This window comes from Lepisosteus oculatus, chromosome 9 (genome assembly GCF_040954835.1).
Source record: "Lepisosteus oculatus isolate fLepOcu1 chromosome 9, fLepOcu1.hap2, whole genome shotgun sequence".
Lineage (NCBI taxonomy): Eukaryota > Metazoa > Chordata > Actinopteri > Semionotiformes > Lepisosteidae > Lepisosteus > Lepisosteus oculatus.
The window spans coordinates 3,554,096-3,565,031 of NC_090704.1; the positions used below are offsets into that span (position 1 = coordinate 3,554,096).

At 44.4% G+C, this 10,936-nt stretch overlaps 1 protein-coding gene across 2 annotated transcripts; it reads right to left on the reverse strand.

Moving 5' to 3' along the window:
* Nucleotides 1-2,376: 2,376 nt before the first annotated feature.
* Nucleotides 2,377-10,029, reverse strand: cdc20 (cell division cycle 20 homolog). 2 transcript variants are annotated; one of them, XM_015355214.2, is made up of 11 exons: nt 9,925-10,029; nt 8,529-8,757; nt 7,833-7,972; nt 7,396-7,492; nt 6,928-7,056; nt 6,402-6,598; nt 6,174-6,268; nt 5,540-5,768; nt 5,312-5,437; nt 4,796-4,913; nt 2,377-3,876 (listed from the first exon to the last, which is right to left on the reverse strand). In XM_015355214.2, the coding sequence occupies exons 2-11, from the start codon at nt 8,731-8,733 to the stop codon at nt 3,698-3,700; spliced, it is 1,515 nt and encodes a 504-aa protein (XP_015210700.1). In that variant the 5' UTR covers nt 8,734-8,757; nt 9,925-10,029; the 3' UTR covers nt 2,377-3,697. The 2 variants fall into 2 exon arrangements, with proteins under 2 accessions (XP_015210700.1, XP_015210701.1); XM_015355215.2 differs by lacking the exon at nt 9,925-10,029 and adding an exon at nt 9,742-9,863.
* Between the last annotated feature and the right edge of the window lie 907 nt (nt 10,030-10,936).

Consider the following 10,936-nt stretch of genomic DNA (forward strand, 5'->3'; position numbering starts at 1 on the left):
TCTCCGGACAGCGGCGGCTTGCGGCGAGCCACGTATGAAGAAGAAGACCACCCACGCGCGTGTCGCCTTCACCGATGTTACCTGCAAGGGAGCACAGGGTCAAAACTGCCTGTGTTAGCAATCCAGGGCACCCCCCACCTCCTCCCGTTCCTCCTTAGGGCAGGCATGACACCCCGCCCCCGCAGCCTGAGAGACAGCGGGCTTCCTCTAGCGCAGCGGTGTACAGCTCCCCTTCGGACACGTGAAGCCGATTGTAAATAACCTGCAAGGGCCAAAACCATGGGGGTCTTTGCGTCTCAGACACAAATTCCCGTGCTGTTCTGTCAATTAAAGACGACACGCACTATTAAAATAATTGAAAAGGTCAGTGGAAAAACACAGGCTGGCTTGTGGCCGTTTAGCCCCCCTCTCCCTTTTGTCCCCGCGCGGATGGTCCGTCGTCGTTTTTGTTTTCGGAAGACCTCGGGGCCGTGCTGTTCCCAGTAAGGCCCAGGCAGCCACCCCAACCCTCTCCTCGGCCGGTGTTCTATCGCCGCCTTTTGCTTGCTGTAGGGCAGCCGAGCCGGGATCCGGGAGAAGCTTCACGGAGGTACAATAGGCCGCAGTGGCCTCCCCCACGGGCAGTTTTGACCCCTAGCTTCCTTTCGGCAGGTGGAAAGGTGGTCGCGGATCTATGTAGGATTGAGATATAAAAGCATTAGGAGAGAGAAGGAGCGAAATTTGGGGGGAAATGGTTGTTTTTTGTATTTTGTTTTTTAAAAGAAAGAATCCTATTTATAAGTTTGTATGATTCCTAACTGTTATAGTGTTGCACTTCCTTCCTTAGGCAGGTGGGGGGGAGGGAACCGGCAAGAGCTACAGTTTGATGAAAATGCCCCCTTTTTCCTTTTCCAGCTCGATCTAGTCAGGTCCTTTGTCTTTCAATGATGCGTAGCTCCAAGGACCAAACGACAAACAAAACAAAATAAAAAAAAAAATATACAAAAAGTGGGTTGGGAGGAGCTGAAATCGTACTGTAATGGCCGAATCATCATTTCAGCAGCAGGGAAGAGTGAAGACCACAAAGGTGAAAGAATCAGTTTGCAACAATATTTATGGATAGGGCAACATTTGTGAGAGAACAACACGCATGTAAAGATAATCATAGTCTGGGACATGCGTTATCCCAATATCCTTTACAAATTAACACCACTTGGGAATGTCACATATTGCTTTGTTCAGCCAGTACCATTAAGCTTAACACACATCAGAGGGGGTAAAAAAAAAAGAGTGCTTCAGTTGGCTGTCTTAACTTAAAGGGTTATTATTAGCTGTTGGTTTTGGCAGCTCAGAACTTGCATGTCTAGAAACAGTGACAATCCTTGCTGTGGTCTCTATTCCTTCCTCCTTGGGACAATTTCTACAGGAAGGCTGGTGCAGGGTAGCAAGCTGTTTCCCCAGTAGTCTTTTTTTAGTCTTAGACTGAAATAGCTGTCCTGGGAGAACCCCTGTTTAACCCTCACCGCCCAGTCCTTCGAGTAGCTCATGGATAGGTACAGGTTAGGGGCCTCTTCCAGACAACCCAGCTCCTTCCCATGTAAGTGGTTTCAATAAAAGCTGGGGCTCTCCAACTTGACCACTCCTAAACCCTTGCTTCATGTTGCATTTTTAGCAGTTGAGTTTGGATTCCTTTCTTTCAGCTGGTTGGAGGAGGAGTGGCTGGAGGGCTAGTGAAACAGACATTTTCCACACACAATGTTTTTATGGGCAAAATGGAAGTGCAGGGGGAGGGGACAGATTACAGAGGAGGAAGCTTGGAACCTTTTAGGTGGTGGGAACACTTCTCCCCCACGCTGTAGTCCTGGCTGCCTGACTGATTTAACTAAAATACAACTGATCGAAATAAAATAACCATCTGTACACTTTTTACAGATGCATAAGCCAGTCAAAACATGAAGGCTTCTGTACAAGTTTTATTTCAGAGGAAGCTACAGTTTTCTTCTGTGGCCCCTCAGAAAGTGATAAACAAGCAGCCTGCCAGCAAATCAGGTTTAAGATTACCCATCCATTAAAAATCACCTCCCATAAAAGTATTTTCTCAAAACCCATAGGTAAGTTCAGGTACATCTATAACATAATTGGAGAGAATGCTTAAGCATACTTATTCTACCTTAGTAGAAAATGCATTGGTATTAACAGTTTTCTGTTCAAAGTGCATTAGTATAGGTCTTCACAACAGATACAACGCTATTGCAACTACCAAGTACAGAAAGACCCATCTTCCCCATCACTAGTGTCCAATGAAAGGTAGAAGAAATGACATGTTCAAAACCACTCCTGGAACTATTTAATACAGTTTCTGCAGCTCAGACTGAATCATTATGCTCTTTCACCAAGTTACTTAAAAGTCCTTTATTAAAAGGATACAGGACAGCAGGGTATACAGTACTATCTAATGTAGTACGTTACATTGGCCACCCAATGTGGACATTTCATCTTCAAGTGAAATGCAGCTTTCATTTTTACACACTGGCCCTGGAAAGCCCCTCCTCCACCTGTTACATTGGTCTGCAATAGCACAAGTCTTGAGTAATTGGCTCTGTACATTAAAGCACCCAATTGGAATGAAGAAAAAAAACCTGCAGACTCCGTATGTACTTATGCATGTGACCCCATCCATATTGTACACTACCCAAGAAAATTAAAATGTAAAAAGGACAAATGACTGATAAAAATCCAACTGAAAAAGTTTAGGATACATAGCAACACAGGAGATAAAAGATACAAGAGCATTAAAAAGGGCCTCATGAAGTCATGGGATGGCTATCAAATGCTGTGGCAGTTCTTAGCAAAGTTTTAACCCATCTTCTACACAAGGGCCGTGGGCAAGACCAGCTTAAGATGCCATCATGTAATAAAATAGTGAACCCTTGATAGCGATGGCAAAACCAACCATTTTAGAACTTCTGGCAACATATGAAACCTCACCCACAAAGCTCAAACGTACACTGATCTGTGAACAAATGCAAAGTCAATCTTTGAAAGATGATAAAGGTGCACAAATCAGTGTGCAGAGACCTTTGAGCTTAGTTGCATCAGAAGCACATCAAGACTTTTAGCAATTACAAGAAATGGAGGCACTGATGCAGGCATTAGGTTTTAAAACGTAAACACAAACCACAAGTGGCAAGAGATTAGACCACAGGGAACTAAGAAGATATCCCCCAGACAGCAAGGTTAATTCACTTTCCCAGGACAGGAGCCTTCTTGAAGTACTTCACACTACTACTAGCTAAAGACTGAACAATTCACAAGGGAAAAATGCTCCTGGTCACAGCTCACAAAGCAGGAGGGGGGAAAGGTGTTGTGCAAATTTAAAACCACTGACACATTCCACTTACTAACTGCTTTAAGAGTTTCTTTGAAGACTTGCCTAAAAAAAAAATTTAAGATTGCATGCCAATTCAAGAAGCTCTCAAAAGAGAAGACGATGGATTGTGCCACTGCAGAACAGAATACACACGTGTAGTAAAAGATTTATTTCCAATAAAAAGTTGACAAAGTAAAAGCAGCAAATGTTAATAACAGTGACACCTTCTGGTGTGAAAATCCCTCTGCTACCATCATCATACAGGTGTACCACCATAATTCTTTAATTGACATTAAAACTGAACATCAGTAATAACCCATCTTCCCCACCCCAAGTCTGAATTAGTGCTCATCGGATTCCATGGTGAATTATGCTACCGGTTGACTTGGCAGTCCTCTCCTTGGCTTTTTTCTTCAAAGGATCCAATTCGAAACACTTCCACAAGCGCACCGTTTCATCCGCGGCTATAGATGCCACAGTCGAGCCATCCGGACTGAGCGTCATCGTTAGCACTCTTCCCTGGTGTCCTGATTCGAAACAAAGCTGCTTTAGTACCGGCAGGCTCACCACTGAAGCAATGGGGCTGGAGGATCACCATGGAGACTCACAGGCTTTTAAACCCCCCCCATCATATACAAGATTTTCTACTACTATATACAGTATCAACCTGCAAGGAGTGACCATGTGCTGACCAGCTCAAAATGCATTTTCCGTGGAGGATGAAAATTAGAAATGGAGTATTTTACATGCACAAGGCTATCAACTGTGGTTTCAGTCATTTGAAGTGACTTTCATATGAGCCAATTTGACAGAGAATGAGAATCTGTTTACTCTATAAACAGCCTCTGTTTAGATCACAACTACACTATTAAACCCATCCCAATCCCCTGCTGTCAAGTTCTAGGGTAAATGCTTTATTACCACTCGGTTTAAGCATCAACATTATAGTGCCTGGTTGGGTATGATCAGAAACTGTACTTTCCAAAATGTAAGTGAACTATAGAGGAATCATACTGGTATGATTTGGCCATGCCATCCCAACCTCGCTTTAACAGGAAATTGGCAAAAAAATAGCATATACTTTACTTGTAGAAAAATTAAAATGTACCCTCCACTTTAAAAAAAAACCCAAGGCAAGTAGAATTTATTCATGTTCCCGGTAAAGATGCAAAACCTAAAGCACCTTATAAACAAAGCGCATCAATCAACTTTAGTGCATTCACAAATGACCCCCCCCCCCAACAGAAGTTAGGTATGATGTCTTGAACAAGCTAGCCTGCTGTTAAAGCTGATATCAGGCTCTTCTGAAAGAATCCAGGGGTCTTTGTATCAGTTAGATATTAAACAGGCCTAAAAGCCTCCCCTCTTGCAACAAGGAGCAAAAAAAGTACAGAAGTTTCATTGTGGAAAATCCCATTTTAAGGCAGCTTTCCAATTCAGACTTACCTGCAAGCTCTGTGACTTTAGTCATAGCAGGATATTTCCAGATGATCAAGCTGTCAAGTGGATCTCCATGGCTAGAAATGAGTTCCTTGTAGTTTGATGAAAATGCCAGGGATGTGACCTGGATAATTTATATAAAAAACACACTTTACATTCAGTAACAAGCTAGGCCAAGGACCCTGGAACATTGCTTTAGATACAGTGCCTTTATATCGGTTAATCTCCCACTTAGAAAAACCTCCCACCCCCCCATTATACAATGGGGTAAATGCATTTGTAGCCAAAGATATTCAAGATCCTGGCTTTGAAATACTGCTGCTCACCTTCCAGGACCTGTTGTCAACTGCACACATTGGCCATTTTTAAACCCCAGCCTCCACAGCCAGCTCTCAAAACGAGGCTCTGGTCTTCATCAAGAATTTTATGGAATCATTTTCCACACTACATTACCCCAGTTTTGTACACAACTGGTGTTACTCTTAAAAACCATGAGGTATTCCACAAAGATCCATTTCCTACCTGTGATTGTACATCTTTGTATAAAAAACAAGCTCCTGAGTTTACATTCCATATGCGTATGTGTTGGTCACTTGTGCCACCACCTGTGGCAAGTGTGGTGGGCTGCCATGGGCACCAGGCTACTGCCTAAGGACAAAGACAGTTCACATTAAACTTCCCAGCTTGGAAGACCTCAAGGCTCAGAGCTGATGCACTGACCTAGAGTGCAAGAAATGTCATACTCCTCACCTTGACTGCTCCACGGTGAAGGTTAAAGGTGTGCAGTGCAGACTGGGTTGTGCCTTCCTGCACTCCTTGCCATACATACACCAGGTTATCGTTGCCCCCGCTGGCTAGGTATTTCCCATCAGGGGACCACTCCAGACCACACACCTCCTGTGAATGGCCAGCCAAGGTAGCCACATGGTGATTGGCCACTCGGACATCGTGATGATGAATGTGTCCAGACCTAGAACCACTAATAAAAAGGAGTTATATGCATTAGCTCCAATCCATACACTAATCATAAATACATTGCGTTATAGGACAAATGGCTGCTTAAAAAGGCAGAGATTTCATGAAATGGCCCCATTGAAAAGTCACTAACCGTTACAAATCAGGATGCGATGAGGTTCACCACAAAGCATAAAAGTCTACCATATAGCAAGGCCTGATCCATGATGCAGCCTCTTCAAATGTGTTCTCCACAGCATTGCAAGAGATTCAGAGTTCTTTCTTCCAGAACATGCTACGCTAGGATGTAAACCTTCAACGGATGGGCAGGGGGCAGTCAACTTCACCCGATGCCACGGTACTCAATCTGATGAATCAGGCCCAGGTTCATCCCAACCCAAGTATATAGATAAAACCTATAGAAAGTTACCTGGACAGAATATGGTTGTTCCAGCTTAGACAGCCAACACGGACAGTGTGGCTCGCCATGCTTCGCAGCCGCTTCTGAGAATCCACGTCCCAGAGCTAGAAGGTGGAAAAAGACTCTGATCACCAGACAGAAACTTAAACTTGCATCACCCGACTCAAGACGAAACGGTAACCCCACCGCGCAGGACATCGGAAACCCGAGCCACGTGCATCAATAGATGATCTTTACCTGCACTTTCCCATCACTTGTCCCAATAGCCAGGAAGTTTCCCTCTTTGACCCAGGACACGCAAGTGATGTAGTCCTCTTCATTCTCCAGTTTCATCAGTTGGGTAATCTCGCACGTGGAGGCGTTCCACAAGTACACACTGTTGTGCAGAGCTACAGCCATTACGTTCTGGCTGCTCCAGTCAATGAGGTTCAGATCTAGGGAAAACAGCAGGGCAATAAGAAACGGCATGTGGGAAGATTCCTCAAGTGGAAAAGGAATTCATGAGTTTTAGTAGGAAAGGCAGCCAAACTAAGGTACGTCAGAAATATCTGGAGACGTTTAAGTAGCTCAAACAGTACCCTTACCCACCCCTTAAACTAATAAGCCACCTTGGATTACAGAGAAGTGTCCACTTAACCAAAAATCATCCACATATAACCTGGACATGTCCTGTTACTGGTCCTACTGAAAAGATGAACAAACAACTAACATGATCAGCCACTATCTGCCATCTCTATAAGAAGTCCACAAGAAAACACCTTACAGAAATCATTCCTGAGATCGGGAGCATCCAGGATTCTGTCCGGCACAGAGGAGATGTATCGGCTCGTCTTTTTATTTGAAGCAGGTGTGGCTCCCTGGCTATAGAGGACTTTCAGGTTTTTCTGATAGCCTGTAAAACAGATTAGGCATGGAGTTTTAAATAAAAAAAAAGCAAAATCAGTTACAGTAAGGGAAACCTGATTCTATATTGAATTCCTAAATAGTTCTTGACCAGACAAGGATGCCAGATAATACTAAGCTTAATTCATAGTTAATGCAACCCAAACCAAGAATACCGCTGAAAGAGTTTTAGCCTTAAAGAAAAAGGTCTTGTTTAATAAAACCCATATTTGAACACTGAATATTTAGAGATACTAGTTTGGTACATTAACAATACCTACCAAATGTGAAAGGGTAAATTTAAGCATGCTCTTGAAGGAGATTATATGGCACAGGGTGAAAGACTGACCTTCTGGTGCATTCATGGGGTTTCCTCCTAAATGCAAGATCTTGACATCCTCAACATCATAACCATTGAGGTTCACAGACCAGGCCTTCTGGTTGCCCTGGGAAGGAACATTGCCGTTTTAAACCAAGGCTCTCTGCATAACGAACATATAGTGGAAACTAGTTCAGGTGGGTAGCCGCGTCAGCATGCGTAGGCTGTAAAGGAACAAGGAATAGGTTTATTCCATGCTGAAAAAAATGGAGAAAAAATGGTTTCGGCTGTGAAGCCTTCTTCAGGCGTGAAGACCTGAAGAAGGCTTCACGGCCGAAACATTTTTTCTCCTTTTTCCCCCCCGAGCATGGAATAAACCTATTACTCATTCCCATATAGTGGAAAGGAACAGGCTGGAGGAGGGAAGGAGGTTAAAACATGAGAAAACCCAAAGCCCACATGCTTACTGAAGATGAAGACTCCACCGGCTCATTCTCTTTACTCATCAAGAAACTGGCCACGTCCATTTGTTTGGGATTCCGGTGTGGGATGTAGCGGTCGCCCCCAGCTTTGGAGGGGGTGTTCTGGGCCTTGCTCGTGTTTCGACCTGTTGTGGGAAGGGAAGCACCAGTGTGAAGTGGGTGGGGAGCTGGACACTCACTTCGACGGACATTTCAATTCAGGCACCAAGCCCAAAGGTCTATTACAGTTTCCAAACCTGCTATTCTATAAGATGCATATAGAACCAAAAATGTTACTTTAAGACCCTCCTCCATTTCTCAACCAAGTTGGTAACCAGCTACTACACTTATTCCAATGGACCATCCCCACTTTGCTGTGATGGGAACATTATACCGGTGGAATAACCTGATCTGCAAGTGTACACGCTCTGTTCAGGCATGGAAAGACTTAACTGCATTATACCGCATATAGAAACCAAATGTCAACTACCCACAAAGCTCAACGCCCATCTTGTCTGCAAACGTTTAAGCAATGAGAGGTATAAATGGACATCATTATGCCAGCGCCTATAATTCACAATACCGTACTGTATGGCAGGACTGGCGATCAGTACACCAGCAGGGGGGTGGGGGCTACCCTAATGAACACCCCCCCCCGCCACTTCCCTGAAAGGACCAAGTGGCCGGGATCGTGCCACTTACCTGGCGTTTTCGCGGGCGTCTTGGACAAGCTCAGGGAGCGGCTCATCGACTTGCCAGGCGAGACGCTGCTGCTGTTGAGCGAGCCCTGCCCGGCGCCGGAGGTGGAGCTCGCCTTGCGCTGCCAGCGGGCCATGGGCGCGTTTGTGATGGGCATGTCCAGCTTGAGGATATTCTGCAGGTCGTTTTCAAACTCGAAGTGCGCCATGCTCGTCAGAAGCCGTCAGCCACCCTGCGGAGGTCGAAGCGGATGGGGAGAGGTGAGTGTAGTCCACTCGCCTAGACGTGTCATCGTTAACCCCCACCCACACACCGCTATGGCTTCAAGTGTGAAGCATCGTTTTAACAAACTGCGATACTTAATTCAAGAGTCAATTCCATGAGGTAGAAGGGTGGGACCATTCCTCCTAAAACGTAAACCTCCTCAGGCAGCAACAAACCGATGATACAATACTAGGAAATAAGATGCACACGATTGTTGTGGTTTGGTTTTTTTTACAATAAGTAACTTTCAACAGAAAGCAAGGTCCTGACGTGGAACTACAGCCCAGTTAGCACCAGAGGGGTTCGTGTAACTTACTGAACTACCACAAAAAAAAAGTTACGCTCGTATCTGCATGAAATCTCAAGTCAATTTAACGTTGAGCTGCATTTCTGACATGATCCACTTGGCAAAGTCGGACAACGAAAAGACACCGGTACGACTTCAAAAGCCACATGCCATTTAGCACTGAAAAATACTTTTAAGTTTTTAAATCCAGAAGTAAGGACGCACTGTATACCCAGCGCTTTCGACATCTTTGTCATTAGCCAACTCTCAGTATTACTTGTACTTGATACTTGATAGACCACACATAAGCACACAACCCTCCCTGAGCCTGTCACGTTAACGACTCAGCTAACCCAGCCTCACAGCGGCCCTGAGCGCTTAAGAAAGAGGCGTTAGAGACCGCTCAGTTACAGCTTGATCAAAGCTCAAGCTGGCCTGGAGAAAAGGAGACGACTCGATTAAACGTCCATCTGTAGCAAATGACTAAAGAGAGCCGACAGAAACGTCTGGCAGCAACACCAGGTTAAGTTAGGTTCCCCGTTTCTCTGAACCGCTGAGGTAAGCTTTGCGTACTCATCTGCTCCAAGGTAACTAGTTTAGGCAACAGAACTCAAACGCAATAATCTTTTGAATACTTTAAATTTCAAAGGATATATACATACATACCAGCTACGTCAAAACAACCAGGCCTCGCTCAGCACAAGTTGAAGGTTAGTAAAAAGTGCCTAGGATACTAAATACTTAACACAGCTAAACAAGAACTCCGTTCTTTAAGCATGTTCATGAACCTAGGAACATACAGTTTTTTATTAAGACAAACGAGTCAGTAGTCAATTAAAATTCAGTTACCTTTCCTCCGAAAAACAGACACTCCGCATTTAAAAAAGAGAATAACCTCCCCCTTCCGCTACATTTTTAAATGCCCCGGGGAGGGCTGGTGGATTGGTGGATTCAAAATTCGTTAGGCCGTCACCCCGGTAACGGCGTCCAACACAACGCGCTGATTGGGCTGAGGAAGAGGGGGAAGTGACGTAAAGCGCAAACAAAGTTGGACTTCCTCAGGCCCGAAGAAGATTTTATAGCTGTATGACGCATTTATTTATTTTTTGGGGGGGATTACAGTTCTTTTTGTCATTGACCGGAATGAAGTAGAGGTTTTGGAAGCTAGGATTACCTTAGAGAGCTCACTTATTTACATTTTTGTACCTTTGGTGTGAAGTAAAGAATGTTGTTAATATTTTAGTTGTCAACAGGTGAGATAAACTCCCTAAGGCGTGGCATTAATATCCAGAATGTCCTAAAGTATTTAGACAGTCGGGTAGGCTGGAGAATACATAAAGCATGAGATAATTAAAAAGCAGGTGTAGATGTGGTCTAAGCAAATCAAAAGAGTTCAAACGCAACGCAGAATTACAATCTATGGAACATATTTATCAAGATTATGGGGGGGACGTTTAAGTCCGGTTACAACCTAAACGTGTAGTAATTCTTACTTTGGCTTTGATTTTCGGTGATGACGATGGAAATAGATCAAATTGTTGTATCCTTTCTTAGACCAACTACCCTGGTTACTTCAAGACCACCCGCTGCCCCTCACAGGCACCGTGTTGGAACAGCTCAAAAAACACGCTTAGTGATGCCAACAAAATATCCCTATTGGAACAATTTCATTCAAGCGCCCTGGCCATCGCACAAAAGTGCACGAAAGTGAAAAACACATCAAATTGACAACTAAGTCACGAGTTGGCACTGGGGAATTGAAAGCTGACGCTTGCGTGACGACCAGCAGAGAGCCAGACCAGGGTCTCCCGTCACCGGCGTCAAATGACCTAGAAAGCACAAAATACAAATATGTAATTCA